Raw genomic sequence first — 23,102 nt, forward strand, 5'->3', positions numbered from 1 at the left:
TACAATTCGGTCGGTAAATGACCTGCGCCACGAATAAGGATGCAAGGGAATCAGTGAAATATTTTGAGATTTTCTTGTCAGTCGAAAATCGTATGGTATGAACCAAGGATATCACCATAAGCCTGAATTAATAGGCGAAAGTTGTAAGGAAGAAAATTATTGTTTTTTCTTGCCTTGGAGTCTAATAACGAATTCTAATGTATTAGATTTAGGCACGAAAGAATAAAAAAGTGAAAACTACTTATCGCCCTAAACGTACAAAAAAAGTATAATCGTGATGTTTTGATCAAAATAAATTATGGAAACGGAAACGTCTTTGAATTCAAGAGAATTGTTGAGACTAAATACTTACGAGTTTTTGGAATTTATTGGCTTTTTTAGTATTTCTTTATTGTTTGGCAATAAATAACAATAAAAGGTTTCGATAGGAAAAACAATTTTTCTTTCCTTTTTTCTTTTAAACTTTCCAAACCCTTCATCAATTTGTGTTCAGATAATTCGTTGTGAGAAAGTTGTGAGTGTTATGCCTTTGTTCGTCAGTTTTCTTTTTCTGTTAAATTTCGAACCTAACATTACGTCGTGTCTAGTTGAGTGGACCGATGTTATTAGTAATATTATTGGCTGACAAAATTCAGACTATAATTAAATTTACAAAAAAATTTTTATTTCGGATTCAACAAAAACAATACGAAAAAAAAACTTCTTCAATTGTAGCAAGACTCTTTACGGCTGAACGTCTAGTATATAACGAAGCCCGGAAAGTTTTATTATCGAATAATTTAAAAGTTTTACGACATTGCTTATATGTAAATCATGTTTCCTGTTGATTTGTATAACTTCTTGTAATTAATTAGTCAACTTAGGTGGTTTGTTTTAAATGTGTTACCAAATGGTATTTTGAGATTGATAAGAGTTTAATTAACTTGACGGAGACGCTATAAATTTTTATGAATACACGAGCACAGTTATAACTGAGCTTTGAGAAAAAGATAAAAAAAACTTATAACGAACGAATAACCACGTATCGCCTAGATGCGAAATATCTTTTCCTAACTAATGTTAAAATATCGCAAATTAGTCGCTTAGGAAAAACGTTGTTCCTAACTTATGCTAAAAATGCCTTTTAGCATGCCTTAAGAAAATAACTAGCCATCTAGCCATCTAGTGCTAAGTACTTTTTTAGGCTCTAGACGAGGCGTTGTGTACGCGTGAGCCTTATAAAGTACTTTGCACCGAAATTCATACAACGATTTATGCAACAAAGGCATACCAAGTTTGTAAATTTCGCACATTATAATACTCGAGTTGCATAAAACATCTTATGGATCCTATTCTTCCTTTCGTACCTGTAAATGCCTATCAAAATTTAGCTATAATTATTTCATTTAAGAAGCAGAGTTAGGACTCTTCTTTGACTAAAATTTTTTCGCGTTTATGATAGCTTGAATATCAAATAGAGAGCGGTTTCGGCTTCAGAACTCGGTGATGCTACTTTGAGTAACGTCATCCCTGCTGTAGAATTGTAAATGGACTCAACTCAATGCTGTTAAAAAATGGAAACTTAAAGCGATACAACACTACTTATCAATTTTACTGGTTTGTGCGACGAGGACGACCATTTAATTCCACCACAATTTACAAAAACCTCGACTTGAATTCCCCAAATCGACCTATTGCCTACTTATAGTTACACATAGGTTATAGGACAAATATTTTTTCAAACACTCCTTCGTGTCCACCAAACGTCGCTACAAGACAACAGGATATTGCAAAATCCAATTATACAAATAAATCAAAAATACCTTTAACGTATCGGAACGCCGTAATTTTTATGAATTTGCTGAACAGAAAAAATGGTTTGTTTGGTTTAACAATAAAGAAGCAATAAAAATGCTAGAAACCTAACACTCAATGTTGGAAAAGTTAGGAAGGAACGTTTTTTTCCAATCAGGAAAGCTGAGATTTAATGGCAATTCAATCTCAATGTCCCATTTAGATTAGTTATTGCCATGCTATCTGACTGTTTCGCATTGTTAGTTACAATATTTTCGTTTGATAGAATCAACAATCGAGTGTGTAGTTCTCAATTCTTCTGTATTACTTTTTTGTCGCATAAAAATACGTTCGAAATGGTTATAAGGTAGGGCAATTTTTCTTTTTTTATTTGATTTTTATTTTCTTTATACGCAGTCGAATTCAGAGTATATTTTGCTGACAAAAATAAATATTTTATTATTATTGGGACGACACTATTTGGAGAATAACGACAAGGGAATTTATTATTTTATGGGGAATATGAATAATTTACTTAATTTTCTTGATGTCATTACGATTACACAACGTCGTGCGTAAATTTGTGCAAACAAAGTGAAAATGAAGCGATGGGATTGGCGTAATAATTAAAATAATTTTTGTTATGACCGACCGACACAGAAGAAAAATCGATTTCAATATGTCGATAAAACATGCCCATCAACACCGTTGTAATATAGCAGTAGTTTCTACAATCTCCATTAATATTTATTTCCGGTTTGTACTCGCTTGAGGTTAGAAATGAATGATTTTTTACAAGGTAAACGGTGCAAAAAAAAAACGGAAGTTTCAAATGTATAACCGATTTTCTGCCATTCATATAGGATTGTTGGTATATGAAATATTATTCACCGCTGTCCCAGTGGGGGTGATAATAACTTCGTGTCTATAAATGTTTTAGGGTGGATAGTATTCGAATAATAATTTTCATTAGAATTGGAAGAACGATAAATAAAACTGGTTTTGTTAAAACATGATGGCAATATGTATTCCAATCTGGCTAGAGGGATATTGTCGATGCATGCTCAAAAAACATAAAAATTGGAATTACATTCACAGAAGTATAGTGGATTACGTCCGAGATTACGTCCTTGTTTGGGAATTTTTTCTACCACCCGTTTGCAGCTCGTACCGAAGGCGAAGGATGCAACCATACAAGGGAAAGTAGAAATTTCCAAACAATTATTAAGTTATTTAGTTAAGTCACCGGAAAATGAGTTTTAACGCTTATGTCATTGAAGTAATGGCTCATTTCGTGGGGGGAGGTGAGTAAAATCATATTTCTATTCTCTTGTCACACAGTGGAAAGAATGTTCCGCAGTAAATGATGAGATCAACAAGCCTCTTATATCTGAATTTATTTATTTCTATTCAAATTGGAAACTCAACGAAGCTATATGTACCCGTAGCAGTCTGAAGTTTACTCATTGAACTAAAAGTCTTCCCTTTTCAATACATTTTTTTAAAATCGTAACTGTATACAAGTACCTATCCATTAGTTCCATTCTATTATCAATGCAAAGCTAATGAATTCCAACGTTGAATACGAAGTCAACAATAATAACTCAATGTTATGTTTATGAAAAATCATAATTTAAAATTCTCTTTCATGTTTGGAGAATGCGCAGGCAGAAAGATTGAAAGAAAGTAAATCAAAGAATGTGAAAATTAATTTTCTTTCAACAGCTTTTTCCAACAAATTTTCAATCAGACAACATTCTGCTATGGAAATTTTCAACATAATATGTAGGTCGCAACGTCGGGAAAGTGTAATTGTCTATTAAAGTGATATATTTATTTTGAACTTACATCAAATCATACAAAAAGTTGACAACATGAATCGGATGAATTGAATTTGGAACGATTTTTTTTTCAGTATGATTGTCTCATTATACCTTATGATGAAGATATTATAAGTTACACAAAAATTACAGCCCTTGGAAATTGTAGTCAGGGTGCAATAGGTGATGGAACAAGTTCGTGAAACTCTCGTTTGGCAAGTAAGTCGCTACCGGCGAAAGGCATTAGCTATTTTTGGATTTGCCTTCGACTCAAAGAACAACTTTTATAATCGACAACAAATTAGAGCGAAAACACTTAACTCACTTCTTACAATAGATTGTGGGTTTAAGAACTATTTCATAGGACTCTCAATGATTGACGCTGTCGGCAGGTCAGTCACTTCTGTCACTTCCTCGAACACTATTTTCATGGACAATGTGATCGAAAATTTAATTATACTATTATACTATTATACTATTATACTATACGCAGCGCATAATTGTTAAACGGAAATAATGGCATGTTCATGTTCAACGTAGATAATTGAAAAAGAAAAACCAAAAATCAAATGAATGTACTCACCTCAAAGTTGCCTTTTAATATGGGTCCTGCTTGGGCCAAATATAATGTTGATGCCGAATCGAAAATTAACTCAATCGGTTCACGTTTGACGGTAACCGTTTCCACTTCGATGCAATGCAAAAAAATCGTTATTTTATTGCTCAGCACTCTGAGTGCTATTTTAGTCCATTTTTTAGCATATGCCATTTCGTATGAAATCAATTTCTGACTGGTCGAATGAACACTGCTGTCCGTATAGTAGAGCGTTAAATTCCATTTGTCTTTGATGACAGGCGATATGTGCATGCCAAGCTGAACAACAGTATCTAATGGGTTCACTACACTAAATATATAACCACCACTACGTGTTTCTGGTCGTATTGTGGTCATTATTGCGAATTCGTATAGTTTTTCTGGCAATACCATGCGATGCGGTGATTTGATATCTGCATCGGATTTAATAAAATATGCTGGAAAACCGTCCATGCTGCATATTGAATGTAAATCAAAAGGTTAAACAAATTTTCTAATCAAAATCAACGAATGGTAAGTTGCTAAGTTTGCTAAAAATTAAAATCTTTGTTTTGGGGTTGACATCATTTGCCATGCCGCGCCAGTAGCAATAAGGCTAAATAATTTTCTGTGAATAAATAAAAGTGCAGTCACGCTCTTTGGCTCAGTTCAGTTGTGTAGTGAGTGCTTAACCGAAGGAATCACCAAAGCTATTCAGCATTAAAAACTGATATTTTAAAATGTTTTTCTGAACATGAACTACCGGAGTGGAAGATTGTGCACTTGAGGAAATAATTTCCGAAATTCAATTCTATTCTCAAACGAAACACTGTGTCTGAATGAACTCATCTTATATTAAAGGATATACGTTACGAGAAGATGTCATGGCATGTCATGGCAACAAATGAAATTGAGACATGAACATTAGACATGACTGTACCTGCTTTGATAACGTGAGTACGTGTTTACTTCCCGCTAGTAGATATAATAAAGAAGTAAGTGCATGAAAATAATTGTTTCGCCTTGTGAGATTGATGGCTTCTTCACTGAAGTTTACTTTGAGTGAACGTCTCTTATTGGAGTTACAAGCTGTAAATTGGCATTTGCCATACGAAATTTCGCTTGAAAATAAACTACCGTACTACGTGCAACCCTACCTGATTAAGATAAAAGTTTTACCTTAAAATTAAACTGAAGAACTACTAACACACAGTCTTAGTGTGTGCTAATTCCTGAAAGTTATAAGTTATGCAACTTACCCGGAAACAAATTTTACGGGTCCATTGTCATCAGGTGGTATTGTTATTGCACCAAGTAAATCGAATTCAGAAAATGCATCTGCATCATATTTAATTGGATCAATAATGTTAAAAGTTTTGCAAAATAATAATTCAAAGTCCTACCTCGAATTCCTTGTCCATAAAAATTTTGAGCCGACACCGTACATAAAGAAATGTAGAGAAGTAGTGCAATAGACGTTGTTCTACAAGAAAAGAAAAAACTATTAAAAACTTTGCCTTCCAATCCATTAATCAGATCAATTTTTGCAATAATGTCGATAAATCTCAAGCCAGACATCGAATTTGAAAAAGATAGTCTTGTTCTTCTCTAGTAGAAATAGAAACCTTTTAAATAATTCCTGCGTTCGTCCGAGTTTTCCAAACGATTTCCTGTAACTCGGTTTGACACTGTTCCAAACATATTCAAAAGGATGCAATTAATCTCATTAAGATTCTTAACAGTCGCCAATTTATTGCTGGTGCTGTTACGATAACAATAATTTGACGTATACTCCAGAATATGGTATCCATTTAAGCCCCATTTCACAGACAATATCCATACAAAATCTGCATGGTGATGTGACGCAACTTCGATTGTAATTTATTCATATCATCTGAGACGTTTTAATTGATTCTGACAAATTTAATTAAGATGACACCAATTTGCAGATTATACGTAGAGATAACAATTATTGGAAGGATTACTCGCATGTAACATAGGTGATATTGAAAATTTACATAAATTAGTATTTTAGTTAATGATGGATGTGGTTAGTGAACCTAAACTAAACTGATTCTGCTCCTATGTGTCTACATGCTGAAGCTTTATATCGTATGGATGGGCAAATATAGTTGAGAATGTGCCCGTTAAAGTAATTAAGTTTTCGAATTAATAATTTTAACAAAACATTTTCGGAGCAAATTGTTTATAACAATTTCTATCATACACCATCCGGCTTACTTTATCTATGCATAGAGCCATCATCCAACTGTTTTACATTTCGAGCACGTAACGTTCGAACATTTTCTCATACACGCAGTAATTTTATTGCGAAATTAAATTGGTTGATATTTCCCCGTTCTATATTACACAGTCAATGTTACGTTACACACAAGTAAACCCTATAAACGAAGGACCATCGTAGAATACTTTATTGGCTCATTATTATGCTGCATATTTATAAATTTAATTGGAAATTTGCGTATTCGAGTAAAATCGATAATAGCTGTAGCTTTAAGTCGCGCTCGCATTTATATACATAATATTATTGGTACAGCTCCACGTTACATTGATGTTTATATAAAAATATGTTGAAATTGACAGCAAACTAGCTTTTTTCAGCGATGGTCGGACGGTGCTATTATTTAATTCTTAGTATTTTTTTACATAGAGATCTGTCTATGCAAAATGCATTTAGAAGTTAAACAGTTTTTTTTGATAATTACATTTCACGATTATGTGCTGAATTATTTAAGGGTAAGCAGCTATCACTGGCATCTACTCATTCATTCTGATGAAGAAGAGCTCACTATAAATTAAAATGCACATGCTTTGCTTATAGCTAAGTCTTTTCCTAATATCATCTGTTAACGACAGCAGCTACAACAATATGTAATTAACTCTTTTTGATGTAAAAGATCTGTCATCAATGTATTAGAAAAACATTCATCAAAGGAAGTAATAGATTAAAATAATTGGAATTGTGATATAGATACGTTCGTGGTAGGTTATTATTATTGGTATGAGTTAAAACACACAATACCATGCAATTGTACCCGCCTATCATGTATCAAAATTTGGAGTGGTTTTTTAGTTAGACGTACAAGTGTTAATGTTAGGAGCAGTGATGGTATTGGGATATTGAGATCGTGCGCTACACATTGGCATTTTGTTTGCAGAAAATCCGTCGAGTCAAAATTTAATTATTTTTCTGTTGACAGTTGTCATCGAGATTTGGAATACCCTTAACATAGAAATTAACTCAATGCATGTTGCAGGCTATCGCAATCTAAGATCGTAAAAATAATCGATCCTATACACACCAATTCCAAGATCCAAGAATTTTTCAATAATAAGAATTGTAAAACCACAGAAAATGAATCTCAGATAGAGTTTAAATGGAAATGGAATGTCGAATCCAATATATTTCTTTTCAACAGATTATCCTGCAAAGGACCGTACTACCTACATTCACGATTATCTCTTAGAGTACATAAAGTGTTACAAATTTTCTTGCGGCACCTCTATACGTTAACTTGAGACATTCCATCCGTAAAGTTGTTGTTTCATCTCATTGACCAAAGAATTCCATCTAATATTCATCAAGACTTTTAACACTCTAATTGCATACTACAGTATCACACCAAATGTATTCCCCCTCTGATTTCAACGTTTCTAAGTCATTATCTTTGCGAAAAGTCCTTTTCCACACCTTTGCACAAATCCATTTATTCGTTTCTTTATGCTACATCTTCGTTATAAATACGCTAAATAAATTTAACATTTGAAAATACCGGAATTTAGTTGATGAATAAAATTCTCTTGCAACGAGTATATTTCAAGAGCAATACACTTAACACCGCCTGACATTAATATTCTTGAAAATATTCCAATAAACTAAATTTGTTTACGTTTGTATTTGTTGTTTTAGAGTTAATATTACAAAACAACAACACCATTGTATATAAAACGTATTCTTCGAGTACTCAAACTCAAACAAACAGACTGTGAGGATTGTAGAATATTGTGCTTAATGTAGACATGTTCTAGAAACGCAAAGGCAGTAAAACGTAATATGTAGCTGCCTCGCTGCTCTAAACTATATAAAAAGTGAATGTATGTATACATAAGAACCTCCAACCAACTTGAAATTTGAAAGGTAAATTATTATGCAGATGAACATTTCGTCTACAGAAGAAATAGTTCATTGTTTGTTTGTTATAGCTTCCTATTTTCGACAATGATTGCTTCTTCATGTAAATCTTTGTATTTTGAATTAAATCTAAAAATTGAAATGACATACCAATCAGGAAGACACAATATACTGGCCCACTTGAAATGGAATGGAATGGAATGATAAGAATAATTTTATTCTAGATTAGTAATCTGTGCGAGATACTTTTTAGTATATTATATCACTAGTACTAAAGTCAGAGATCTCTTGAGGCAGGTGAAAAGTGTGCTTTTCATCCCAGCGTAACAGAAAGAAGTTTATTATAAAGACATGTTATTGTCAGTACAACAAAAGCAACGCCTTTATACGAACCATTGTACGAAGCTTTGATGTTTAAATGCTAAAGTTTCAAAATACATACTGATGCCTGCACAATCTATTTATATATAACGAAGAAAGATTAATTGAAATTTAAAAGACCCTTTGTGTTATGCGTCGCATTTGTCTTCGTAAACTTAATTAGATGTTCAGTGATATCACTGCAGAAAAGAGTGAAGGTGCCATGTAAGTACTCTTCTTCAGATAGTAGTACGGTTCTCACTTTAACAAACTTAATTGTAGACAAACAAGAATCGGCTACATGAGGCCCCTTAGGAAGTCACAGCAAAACTTTGAAATATTTGCAAGGGTTATATGCCCGTTGCTTGAAATCAACAAAAAACAACAATTAGCGTCTTTCCTGATTTTTATAATCTTCCTCCCCTTTTCGTCAAGTTACCATACATTGTAAAATCAGTCCCTGTGAAGGTTGACTCACTCATCAACAAAATTCACGGAATTTCGTTAGAAGAATATCAAAATTTGATTTCTCTAGTCATTACCGTAAATTAAGCTTTTTATGATATTCTGAAATTCACAATATTTTAACCGACAGATCTAATAGCTCGACGTAGTTGGTACAGTGCTGTTTAATTAAAAACTTGTCTCAAAGTTTTACGTACAGTGTTCGATGTGAGTGACTAAAAATAAGCATCTGTTTTAGTTCAAAAATGATTGGTTTTCATAAAAAATAAACTTAAAATAAAAATTAATTAGGAAAATTGTAATCCAAAACATAAAATCGAAGCTTACGGTGACGGGAACTTTTAGGTGTCCAAACAAATTCTTACAAATCAATCAATGCGTTTTTTTGATTATTAAATTAAATCTTAAGTGTACATTTACCATGTGACAGTTTCTTAATCGTTTGAGTTCATGACAATAACAACAAATTAACGACAAACTTTTAAATTGAATTTTTCCCTGGAAGGACTTTATAATCACAAGTTGTTTTGATTGTCATTCATCAGTTTGGTATTCGATAATGATCATTAATTTGTTCAATTAATTCATCGTTCGAGCATACGTCATCGTCATAGTATTGTTTCTATTTGATGTAACACTTCAAAATCGAACTGCTTAGTAACGTAAAATTAATTTAACCAAATAGAATTTATTGATTCACTACAGCTAGTATGCATTTATGTGATGAGCTTTGTTATTATTGTTTTTTAAATGACAATTAAATTAATTTATTTATTTTGCTTGGAACTCATGAACATTTTTTCAGTAAAAGAATCAAATTGCAATAGATGCGACTAGGGATTGAAATTAGTTGTAATAGATGCTTATGTAAGTACTCATAATTAAATTTGTCAGCATCGCCTATTAATAATCCGTTAAAATGGAAATACTATATATAAAACGATGTTCAATTCATTAGTTGTTGTTTATACCAGTATGAGCAAAATTATAATTTTTTATTGTTTTGTCTTCAATTTATTTTATTTCATTCTGTCAACGTTCATTTCATAATAGAACTATAAACGATAATCCGTATCGGTTCGAAGAAGTCGTAAAATAATCAATCGATAATTGCTCATATAAAATTCTCCATTCATAGTCTACTTTAAATTTCTAATGATTGTTTGCTGGCTATCAAAACCAATAAAATATTTTGACCTACTGCAGGATTCTTTTTTTGTTCAACAGGGGTCAATAATTTACTCGTAATATCACGAATAGGAAGGGTCTCAGGCTGGCAATTTAGACATTGAGAAGTATCTTCCTTTTTAGTTTTAATATTTTTTACCGGCTGCGCCATAATTGTGAGCAGTCTTTTTTGTTCTAGTATATTTTCAATAGCAAATAAATAAGCTAAAAGCAAAATAAAATGTTCGAGTGTGGTTTTTGACAATTGAATTTCAATTGTCAAAAACCAGACTCGATCATTTTATTTTGCTTTTATTTTATATGGGTAACTCCAGGGTTAGTTGCGTTACAAATTTCGACATTTCTGAGGCATAAAGTGAGCTGTGTTGGCTATGTTTTGCGGTAACAAATCAGTCTATAAATTTTCTAATACTCAGGAGACCCAGTGCTTTCATGCCAACAAGAATTGGAATTTTTAACCTACGAAGTGTGACTTGTGTGATCGAAGAAGACGGCAGTTAGTTGCATTACACGTTTGTGACTTTTCGAAATATTTTCACTGTAAACTTTTTTTCCCTGAAAGCTATGGTCAAGACGCGTAGTTTAACCTCGTTTCCATGGTATTAATGTTAATCCATCTAAACGTTTGCCGTCATCTCTGAACAACCCGTCAAGCTCTAGTTTTGCTGGGACATTCGCTGAATGAAGTGTTCTATGAATTATGTTATTTAACTCTCTGTGTTTTGCATATTTTCCAATGTTTTTCAAACAGCTGAGGCCATGAATTCCTGATTTCCTAACTAACTTTCCACATCTACCACATGTATGTTCGTGGCACAAATCAGCTCCCAATCGTGAAGCCATTGAAATCCTGAACGTATTATCATCTAGCAATGTTCCGATATTCTTTGATGGGAGAACAGATAACCATAAACTTGATTCATATTCGCTGCTAGTTTTGAATAATGCATTATGTTTATCTGTTGTGAACTGTAATGACGATATTATTCTTTTGATGTTAATTTTGTCCCACTGATTTTGTGTGGCTATTGCATTTATAGGTACGAGGTCAGAAGTTTTAACACTTAGTATCGGGTTGACCATTGAGTTGTCGCATTTAAAAGAATAATAGTTTTATTAAATATTTTTCACACTTAAAATGACAATCAGATTTTAGAGTAGATAATAATATTCTTCTAAAATTTTTATATATTTCCCGCTTAAAAAACGCCCTTTATCTGACCACAAACCTCGATTTAAAGAAGGCTTTGCGATTTGCGTATAAACATCAAATACATAAGCCAATACATAAGCTTTATAGTCGCGTATATAAGTTTTATAGTTGAACTGTTAGTATGTTACGTCACTGTTTGTAAATATTTGTTTAAACAAGTGTGAGATTTGCGGAACGAGCCGAAGGCGAAAATACCCTCTACAGTTCTTGTAGTTTAAATAACTATTAATTGAGTTTTTTCATATCTAATATCCAACCAGATCGAAACGTGCGAGCTCCGATATTTAAAGTGATATCATTGACACCCACAACCAAATAAACGGAACCAAGTTATTTATTACAATATTTTGTATTTAAAAATTATTACAGTGAATTAGTTCTTAACGACTGTTAAGGCCAAGCTTTGCATCGAATGGTTCTTGAACTACTTAAACTACGACATGATAAATTGATCTTAAGCTTAACAAATTAAGTTGTTATTTTTGCAGACACATTTGCTTTACTTGCAATTTTAATTTGTTTCTATTCAACTTACAATGTTACAATTCACATTGACTGAAACAAAACACTTGAAATTGGTTGCACGCTTTAATAGAAAATTGTAGTTGTCAGTGCCTATTTTAAAATATTTGTTCAACTGAAAAGCAAAATAACTCGCTAACTGTTACACATCTATTAAGACCTAACATATTTTGCTCTCAGCTATTTTGAACTTCAATCACTCCGAAGTCGTACCAAGGTATTTTTATAAATTATTATTGGTTTATGAGTTTCTACATTTTAATGAAGTAGATTCGGTTGTATCATCGTTTAATCAAACATAAAATTTGAGAGATTCAAGAATTCCTGAAATTTAAATTCTTTAAAATTATCCCTGTTCAATAAACAGTTCAATTTGTAACCCGTCAATCATAAACTGTTACAATTTCTTAGTCAGTGTCATTACAATAAACTTTTTGCAGTGATTACGCGAAACGAACAACGAAGTAATTAAAATCGATCCACAAATAGAAATTTATTTGAGTTGCAGTTATCAGTTAGTAGTTTGTTGTATTGTTTTGTATCAAAAGAATTCAAATAAATTCAAATTTATTTCGTTATCACTTTTTGTGCGATATTTAATTAGTTTATGACTACTATTACCGTTTAACTAATAAACTAACATGATAATTACGCACAAGTTCAGCATAATCACAATGTACAAAAAAATATCAACAAGATTAGTATATTTTCAAAGCAAATCATTCTTTCGTAATGTTACCATGTAACCACAGAGTAAACGAAATGCTAACACTTTTTCATTTATCGTTATACAATAACTTGTGCTCATAAAGTAATCAAATAGAAGCGGTTCCAAGAACAAATTGTTTGTGTAAAAAGGGCAAGTTCAACAAGTCATTGTAAAGGAAAACGGTTACACTTGAATATTAAGAGATTGGTTTAATATTTCGATAATTAATTTTTATAGTTAACCGCTATGTGAATTCAATTTATGCTTATGTGTTTCAACTTAGAAAGGAAATAGTACATTACTTACCAATGGAGTAAATGATGGAAATGGTACTCCTTTTATGACACAATAAGTACCATTTTCATCATTTACCCCATTGCCAAGACAGGTATTTTATTCAAAAACATGAGGTAAAGTTTTGGTTTTGTGAAGTAAAGCCAACTTCACCTCATGTTTTTGAATAAAAAGAATTAACATCTTCTATTCGACGTTCTTAGGCATGTTCCTGAAAAATATCATCGATCGATGATAAAATTTCCAAATAATCGGTATAATATCAATCTAATCTTTCATCGATAATCGATTAATATCAACTGACAATCGAATTGTCAGTCAATATTTGTCGAATTATCAGTTAATATTTATCAATTATCGATAAAACATTCTAGTCTAGTCGATAAGGGCAAACGTTTACCAAAATCAGTTGCTCAAACAGCACTTAAAATTCTTATAAACTTTTTCTAACAAGAAGAGACAAAAACATTTTGCATAAAAATTTATGTCTCTTCTTGTTACAATACTTTCAGAAGTATTTTTAGTGCTGTTTGAGCAACTGATTTTGGTAGACGTTTGCCCTTATCGACTAGACTATTCGATTTTTATTGATTTTTTTGAAAATATCGACAATCGATTCTAAGGAAAAATCAATATTTTACCAGTCAAATGATAGTTCGATCATATCGTTTAAGAATTATTAAGATGGCCAGTGAAAGAAATCTTTTAAAATGTACAAAAATAAATAAATAAACACCTCACTCCTGATACCCCTGATTAATTCTCACCACCTAGCGAATAATAAACCCAAAATCCAAAAATGCAAATTAAATTTTAACGAGAGATACACAACAGCAACATATGAACCGACACTTCACCATATAAGTTTACAATGAAATTTAATACCATTACAAGCGACCACACAAATTAAATTAAATTTTAATTTCAATTACTTAGCATTTAAATACGCCCAGTACACATCAGCAATATCCACTAGGCTACCGGTAAAACAGTAACAAAGTGAAATTTCAGAGTACTTCTTGTTCAAGAGAATAGATTATATTCTAATGATTTAATTGATACAAATATAATTCCGTATTACCGTATCAAGCACAATACATTTATTTCAGCTCCAATAAATACCGTGAGTCGATAACAAGGATATAAAGAATCTGATATACAATACATTACACGGAGAACATGTAGCAATTTGCTCCCTCACCTCAATATAACATTCGATAATAAATGAGCGAACACTTTTCACCGCTTTTCCTTACCACCCATGATGGTAGCACTAAATAAAACCAAAGAACCATGATATATATTTTCTAGTAATGTATGCAATGATAAATCAACGGAATATTATTGTTATGTATAGAAAATCAGAGCATTATGATTATGACAACCCAGAAATATGCGAATGGAGCATGAACGGAATGTCTGATGAGTTTCAATATAATATGAGCCTCAGTAAACGATTATTGGGTAGAACAAAAAGAGCCTTTCAACGATTTATGGAATAATCGGAATTTTCGTTTAATGAAATTAATTTGAGCCGAGGTTGGAGACTGGGGATCGCATGATTGATATTGGTTAAAGACATGTTTGGTGATGAATATATAAAAAAAATTGTTAATTTGATGAATAGAATCGGATTAAAATCTTTAAAACACTATGGTTCTCACATTATTTCTTTTTTTTTTTGAGTCAGTGATCGTGAGCATTTTAATTAACTAAACTTTATTTATACCGTTTGAACGAATCGTATATGTTGTAGTACAATAAAATTCTTATCAAACATAGTTATGACTATGTTAATTTAATTTATAAGGTTGAATGGGTTTTATCGTTTCTCGTAATCTTTAGTAGTTTAGAATAATAAATTAAGCAACAAAACGTTGTATATCATTTTGGATATATCGTTGCATACTTTGTCTATGCTGCTAGTGGTGTTACATAAGGTTTTTTTTTCTAATTTCTAATTAAAATGTTTTCTAGAATCTATAAGTTATCGTGGAAAACAGATTAATTTTAAATCAACATGAGATCTCACGCGCGATACTTTTCATATTATACTGAAAATTCAACCTTTTCAGACATGCTACATACGATTTGTGGTCATGTTTACTACAATAATTATATTAACATAATAAATATTTGAAAAATTCATAGCCACGCATTTAATTTTTAATTGAGAAGTTCATAGTTATGTTAGGTTGAAAATATACTTTACTATTGTCCATTTACGGCCTAAAGTACTTTTACATAATCGATTTTCAGATGCATGAACTGGGTGCAGATTTGATGGAGTATATTTAATGAAAATTCTTAATTCTGGACAAATTTTAATTATTTTGGAATTGTAGAGTTGTTGTTCTTTGTAATTGATTTCACAAACATTTTGTTGAACAAATGAAAATCTAGATTTTTATTTACTGAATCAGAATGAAATACTGAAATAAAAAATCTAGATTTCCATTTGCTAAACAATTTTTGTGTGTAATCATATAGACACCACAACAACTCCCAAATCAGTAAACTTGTCGAATTTCACTTTTCTTTCGCTGTATCTTTTTTCACCAAATTCCATTTACATCCACTTACGATTCACTTATGTTTCGTAGACTTTGAAGTATTAGATTCGGTAATTAATACTAAGAACGACGCATACATTGTGCACAATATTCAGCTAAATCTAACATTTGTGTGTTAAAGAAACACGAAAAAGAGTCAATTTGTAGGATTGGTGCACGGAATTTTCACGATACACTTAATAATGTAGATTAAGCATAATATAGTCCTCAGTACTTCATCATTCGGCTAAAAACTGTCACTATAGCAACTACAGTTATATATTTCTGGCATTGCATTATCAATGGAACATAATTCCCTTGACCCCTAAGTCAGGGTCTTACACCAGAAAATAGCGAAATATGTGGGTAACAAAAAAGTTCACTGTGATTGAAAATGTATGAAATGGTATGAAAAACTTTAATACCCACAAAAAATCGTCGAGGGCACGATAACTTGAGTAATTTTTAACCAATTTGGATGAAACGTTTTTTTAAATGTGTGGAAAACACCGAGGCTAAGTTCGAAGATGGGCTATGTCGGACGAAGGATGGAAGCTATCCCAGAAAAACAGAATTTCACACTGTTGAGTATAGCCTCAATCGAAAAAGATTACTTTGATTAAATTTGATTTTGTTGGGTAGTGTGAGCAAATTATCTTAGGTTTGTTTTCGATAATGTGCATGAAACAAGTAGAAAGAAAAATTTAACCAGCCTCTAACTGGTAAACATCTTTTGTTAGTGAACTGCTAACAAGTTGATAGTTGACTAACAAATTTGATGGAAGTTTTATGAAAACGTTAAATGTAACCACATTCTTTGTAGGCAATATAAGATAAGTCATTCTCAATTAATTTCTGAATATTTTCTTTAAATTCATTAAACAATAGTATGTTGTGTTACAAGTATTGTAATGTTGATTTTTTCAGCACTGAAAAATTGGGTCGTGTGCTAAAAAAAATCTCATTACAATACGCGTAACACATCATGCTTTGTGCCAACCGAGATTTGAAATAGACAAGAGCACAAAACATCATAATTTTCATTAAAAACAATCACTCTTCAAATTTGATCGATCACGTTGCTTTGCATTTTCTCAAACGAATGCTGTAACAACTCATACAAATTCCATATCAACACTGCTTTGAGTGTTGTAATATCACATCAAACGGGTGCTGAAATAAGTCACTTTACAACACGCAGTGCGATATCAACTTTTTCTTCGCACGCTAAAGAACCTATTACCTTCAACGAAGGCTAAATTTTTATAAATAAAAATCTTGCATTAACCAGAAATCGAACCCCCGACACCAAAAGGTTTTTGAACACAAAGCAGCGACTATAGCCATTCGGCTATAGAGTCACACAGTTATATCGAACGTATTGTTAAAGCGTATATACTAAGCATTTACTACTCGATTTCATTCAACGCGTCTCTTTACATCACATAGCAATGTGTATTATAATGCGCCTTCTTGATCGTTCAAATGAATTTCTGTATACACAAGAATTTCGGAACAAAATGTAGGACATGTTTTGCATTGGAAAGATGATTATGGCCCGAAATTGCGAAAAACGTTGTATCTACCACGGTAGGTATGAAGGTATTTTTTCGCACATGAAGTCTTGTCGACCTCGGCTTCGCCTCGGGTCGACAATCGACATCTAGTGCGAAAAAATACCTTCATACCTACCTTGGTAGATAAATAACTATTACAACTCTGATACGAGTGTGATATTTTATGGGATATTATATTCGACAGATAGAAAAATTCAATTTAACCGATAAAAATAGTACCGATAAAAAAATAAAAAAATACCGATAGAAATGTGGTACATGTCGCTGGCACCTCTTCAATAAAACGATTTTTTTGTCTTTCCTTCACACTTTGTCGATTTTGTAATTACAAAATGTAACGAGAAGGCGTTTTGTTCCTTCCTATTCTTCACTTCTTTCATTGTTCCACATTCGCAAAACTTCACATCTACTCTGATTAAATTTGACAAGGTGGCAATCAAACAGAATAATAGATAGCTCATACGAGTGGGAAGTTTGCGGCCAGAGCGGAGCGAGGCCCATAATTCACACGAGTTGGATTTTTTTTACGATTTACGGTTGATTGAAAATCTTGGTGCAAATTTATAAGAAAAATGAGAACTTAAAGATCATTCGATCTTACGTTCGAAGGTTTATTTGAAGGACTTTTTACAATTTTTACAATTTTTACAATTTTACAATTTTTTAGGAATACAGCATATGTAAAAATAAATTGGGATCAAATGTTGGCATTTGTATCAGTGATGCTTCGGAAGTTCAACAGTGAAATTGATCAAATATATATTGAAAAAATTGTCAGTTAGGGGACCTGACCCACCCAAAAGGTGGGACCTAGTTATACATCAAAGTCCTAAAAGCACATTCATTATAACGGAAAAATGAAAACCATTAATGACTTGATTATTTTTGACGATACAATGTATAACGTAATTTTGCACTTCAATGCATTCGTTTCGTAAGTTGTCGAAAGCAAATTCACCAGATATTTACATCAACATCATTTAAGGTATTTGGTTAAGTAAAATATTAATTTGAATAAAGTCAATATGTTGCAGAATGAGAGTGCAATATTTGATAACCCTTCATAGCCTATAATAAATACGTCCAGTATTTTACTCGTAATTGACCATTGCATTAGAGGTCTGCCAATATAATATATAAATAGAGTACATTATCAAACCACAATCTATGAAAATAGCATTTACGGAACAATAAGAGTGAGATTGCAAAAATTTTAAGTGAAAGATGAACCGTCCAACACAAAACCTCCCATCACCATTAATAAATAGAACACATAAGTTCAGACAAAGTACAAAATCCTCCTATTGTTAGTGCTAGGCGTTTCCCGCATATTTCTTTCGTTATTTTCTACCATTTTCAATACACCTAGTTTTACCTGCACAACTCTACGAATAATGTAAACGATATGTCTGGATTATGTTTGAATAATGGAACACTGAGCGAAAATGGAAAACAAATTTATGATACAGTTACATTGAGTCAAATCACATATCGGTTTTCTTTTAACATGGCTTTTAAGACGTGATTTACGTATTTTGGTGAAGACTTTACACACCAAAAAAAGAAGTTACTTTCGTTCAACGAAAGGTATTATATTAATCAACCGTCTCGAATCGTTTCAAAATGGATATACAGATAATAATATATTATCACAGGTCGATATAAATCGAGATAAATACTGTTTTCCTCATTCGGTTTCCAGCATTATAATCAAAATATTTCTGTATTTTGCCTATAATGTTTATTTGATGCCCTTTCTCTATTTTCGTATTTTCATCGACAATTAAGTATTTCAATCGATTTTTTTAAAAATTACCTATTGAGTATTTTCGGTTCACTCTGGCTCATCGAAAATCAATAACGGGCAAGCAGGGGGAACTATTAAATTGTTTTGGATTTGAAAAATTTGGAATGGATGATTTTAATGGCAATTTGTGATGGGAATTTTATTTCATCAACGGATGTAAATTCAACAATTGACCGTAGCTAGTAACAACTCGGTAACAACTCATATATTAATGCATAATAATTTATAAGATTCGATAAAAATAGCATTACTTTGATATGTTACGACAGAAAGTCAAAAAAGTTTACAGTGCGAGAAAATAAACAAGTCACATTTTCAACGAATACAATCCAATTGAGGTTATTTAATCCGCATTCGATTTACACGTTATATTCGTAAATGTCGTAACATTGACAATGCATGTTGAGTGGATTGAGTAAGGAGAATTCCGACTGTAATTAAAATTAATAGAACTACTTACCCTTTCGGGTAGGAAAACTTCCTAATTCTCTATTCTCTAACCTCTATTTTCTTTGACTAGTTAAAACAATTCATTATGTTTTGTATACAGCCTGGGACAGTCAAAAAAGTGCATTTTTATTCTATACGTGTTTCATCGATTTCAGCTGTTTAGCCATTGTAATTTGTATTGTTAAAACAGCTGAAATCGATAAACACGAAAATCATAAAAATGCACTTTTTTGACTGTCCTTGGCTGTATTGACTGAAGTGGTCAAATATATACTTAAAATCCCGGACTGAGTCTTTTTCGCGTTCGTCATTGATCAATTCAACATAGTCGACGCTTTTTGAATTATGAATATAAGCGATGATCTTCGACAAGCGATGTCTGATATAGCATAATGCTTGGTAAAACAAATGAACTAAATGATTTTCCGTCAAACATTAAGCTACCATTCAAACATTGTAAGTACCAGATTCAATGATTCAACGACAACACCTTCCGGTTGTAAAAGACTACAAACTTTTTTATTCAATCTTATTTTCTAATCGACTTCCCGGGCGATAAGCCAAGATCCGTTAATATATTTACATTGAGTAATCAAGGCTACTGATGGAAATTCTTTTATCTCCAAATACATTTTCGTTGCTTGCCTACATTCGATTATTTTGATGTTCATTTAGTGAATTTTTCTGATGTATCGCAATGACAAACATCATGACGACAATTTGCATCCTCATCCTCAAAATGAAATTATTCGAAGAATATCCATCCAATATATTGATAGCACCGCAGTCATTCACAGTCCGTTGACTCCAATGTTAAATTTAATTCGAGCGAGAAACATTTTAATTCATCAAAACCAAATGTTAAAGAATGTAAATTATGCTTTCCGTTCCTTTCTACTTATGAACGTGAACTTATCACCATCTCATCATATCTAAGAATAAATCAGAGATAATTTTGGCATTACACGTTGTTAGCACGGAATACTGAACTAGAAAAGGTCAATGTTCTAACAGATGTTTCGGATATTTTATTAATTGAAATTATTGAAAGGAACGTTTTCGTCTCGAAAACGCTGTTTGATAGCCCAAAATATTTATGACAAATACCGAACGATGTTTTCCAATTTTAATTTATGGAATTCTTTTCCAAACGATAATGGTGTATGAAAGTAACACCATCTGTAATCAATAAGACCAAATCGATATTTTACTGAATGAATCCTTGTTCAGCCTTGAATAAACAAAAAATGTAAAATATTCTATTTAAAACAGTTGGATCAACAAAAAATGCTTCAATAATTCTTGGTATGCCATAACTTTCCATGCGGGATAGAAATATTATGCATCTTAATTTTAACGTTACGTGATTGCTTATCCAAAATATTTTTTGTTTACGTATTCGTGCATATAAATTAAACCGAAAATAGATAAAACTAAGTCGTTTGTGTGTGTGTGCAAGACTTTTAGTAAGAATTGTTAGAACAAAGATTTGATTTATCCGTAACGTAAAAGAACCACAAAATAACATATTCACCTACATATATGAATGATCTGGTTACCTATTTTCATCAAACAATTAATGGTCTATTTTGGGCTCAAGAGATATTTTTATCGAAACTAATTTTTTTTTTCGTTTCTTTTTCTGCCGATTTTTTTATTTTTGATAAAATATTAGGAACAGACGTATTAGTTCAATAAATTATATTATAATTGCTGTGTCTGGTTATTTACAGCAACGGAAATAGGCCTAATGTTGTGACACAATTAAAACATTATATTGTCGAATACATTTGGAATATTAATCAGAAAATTGCTGTAAAGCAGTATGGCGAGTATGCCATTATGCCTTCGAACTGTAATAAAACAGCATAATCAGTATACTGCGACAAGGAAATAAATGTTTTCAGTTTAATTTGTCTTAATGGCTCTATTTTATGAGCTTTGCCTTTGATACGCTGCACTCTATTTGTGTCCATTCGGCTTGCACAACTAACAGATTTACTAGCGAAATAAAATTATGTTGGAGCTAAAAATATTCATAAACAAAATGATTTTTTTTCCTGGCTGCCTTACCATGTGCATCTTGAGTATCATCTAGAAAATGTAAAAGCGCCGTCACTCAGTAAATAAATTAATTGTTAGAAAAAGTTGTAGAAACGAAGAATTTTCGTTTATTTCTATTAGAAAACTGATGGATTCAACGTGAAATATGGTTTGGTAGAAGCGTCGCTTTCTACATCACGTACGAGACACTGTCGTACGTTCAGAATGAACCACACAATTTGCATTAACATCTTATGAGCTCTACTCAAGACGGTTTCCCTTTTTTATGTATACCTTGAAGACTAGACACTAGAACACACAGCAAAACATTAAACTTTCAATCATTTCAAGCATATTGGTGAATTGGTGCAACAAAATGCAGAAATAGTCTTTTTACGGTTGGATAAAAATAGAACAATATCAACTACCGTATTCTCCAGTGTCTTAAAAATACAAACCATTTGAAACTTGCCACTGCAACAATACTTGGATATTTCAATCTAAGACGTGACAACCTTACAAAAGCATAAAACCTGAAACTTAAGTATAGTTTCCACTTAAAAAGAGCACTCCGTTTAGCCTCCGTTTAGCCTCCGTTTACATGACAGTTGTAAAATAGAACAAAAGAACTGTCACGCAAACGGAGTGGAAATTGAATTTAATTCAATTTTGTACTCCGTTTACGTGACAGTTCCTTTGTTCTATTTTACAACTGTCATGTAAACGGAGGCTAAACGGAGTGCTCTTTTTAAGTGGAAACTATACTTTACATTAGAGATAACTACCAAATGTATGTTATAAAGGAAAATAGACTTCTATACAACATGGAGAGAGAGAAAGAGAGAGCGAGCGAGCACGTGGAAGAACACAGGAAAAACTAAATATTTTACAAGGATTGTGTTTCGTCAAGCATTCATCCATAAAGTAAATGTTGTTTGTATTGAATGTATAAAAGGGGGATTTGTGTGGTGTATAAGTTTTAGTACAAGGGGCAAAGCAAAAGCGTCTTGTTATTAGAAGACTTACAATAACATTATTTGAATATGAAGCATCCGGCAGCAGGTAGAACTTAATGACAACCGAGTGTAAGGTATGTTAAAAGTTTTTTTTTCTTATCACAGTGAAATGTTTTCTACGTATTGTTGACTAGACGACATTTGTCGGTCTAACTTTTAGCAAATTTCTTTGTTATATATCTAACAGTTACCAGTTCATATGAGTAATCAACAAAAGAATGTCATGTAGTAGTATCGCATAGCTATACATCCATTACATCATCGTAACGCTTTGATATTAAATTTCAATTGTGTACTTTACATCTTTGTTCATCATTCATTTCGTATAATTACTAGCATAAAAGACGATTCAATTAATAAAAATGTGTTTGTAATTCAAAAATAACATAAACGATAAAAAAAAATTGAATTAAACAATCGTGTCCGTATCATCCCAACATAAACACTATTTGCTTCCCTATTACAATCATGTTATTTAGATTATCTTAATGACTTTGTTTAGTTAAAATTTTATTGAATGAAGTCATAATGAAAAAGTGCTCTTGAAGAGTTTTTTGATTTTTTTTTCTTTTTTTAAATTATGTCA

At 31.9% G+C, this 23,102-nt stretch overlaps 1 protein-coding gene across 10 annotated transcripts in view; it reads right to left on the reverse strand.

Moving 5' to 3' along the window:
• LOC119083351 (collagen alpha-1(XVIII) chain-like) overlaps positions 1 to 23,102 on the reverse strand; it is a 141,469-nt gene that overhangs the window by 110,864 nt on the left and 7,503 nt on the right. For all 10 annotated transcript variants that reach the window (XM_037193056.1, XM_037193059.1, XM_037193054.1 and 7 more), the window contains exons 3-5: positions 5,571 to 5,650; positions 5,427 to 5,505; positions 4,177 to 4,642 (exon numbers count right to left, since the gene is read on the reverse strand). In XM_037193056.1, the coding sequence (XP_037048951.1) occupies positions 4,177 to 4,642; positions 5,427 to 5,505; positions 5,571 to 5,650 (625 nt within the window). The remainder of the gene's footprint in view (positions 1 to 4,176; positions 4,643 to 5,426; positions 5,506 to 5,570; positions 5,651 to 23,102) is intronic.

Source organism: Bradysia coprophila, unplaced genomic scaffold (genome assembly GCF_014529535.1).
Source record: "Bradysia coprophila strain Holo2 unplaced genomic scaffold, BU_Bcop_v1 contig_588, whole genome shotgun sequence".
NCBI classification, from domain to species: Eukaryota; Metazoa; Arthropoda; class Insecta; order Diptera; family Sciaridae; genus Bradysia; species Bradysia coprophila.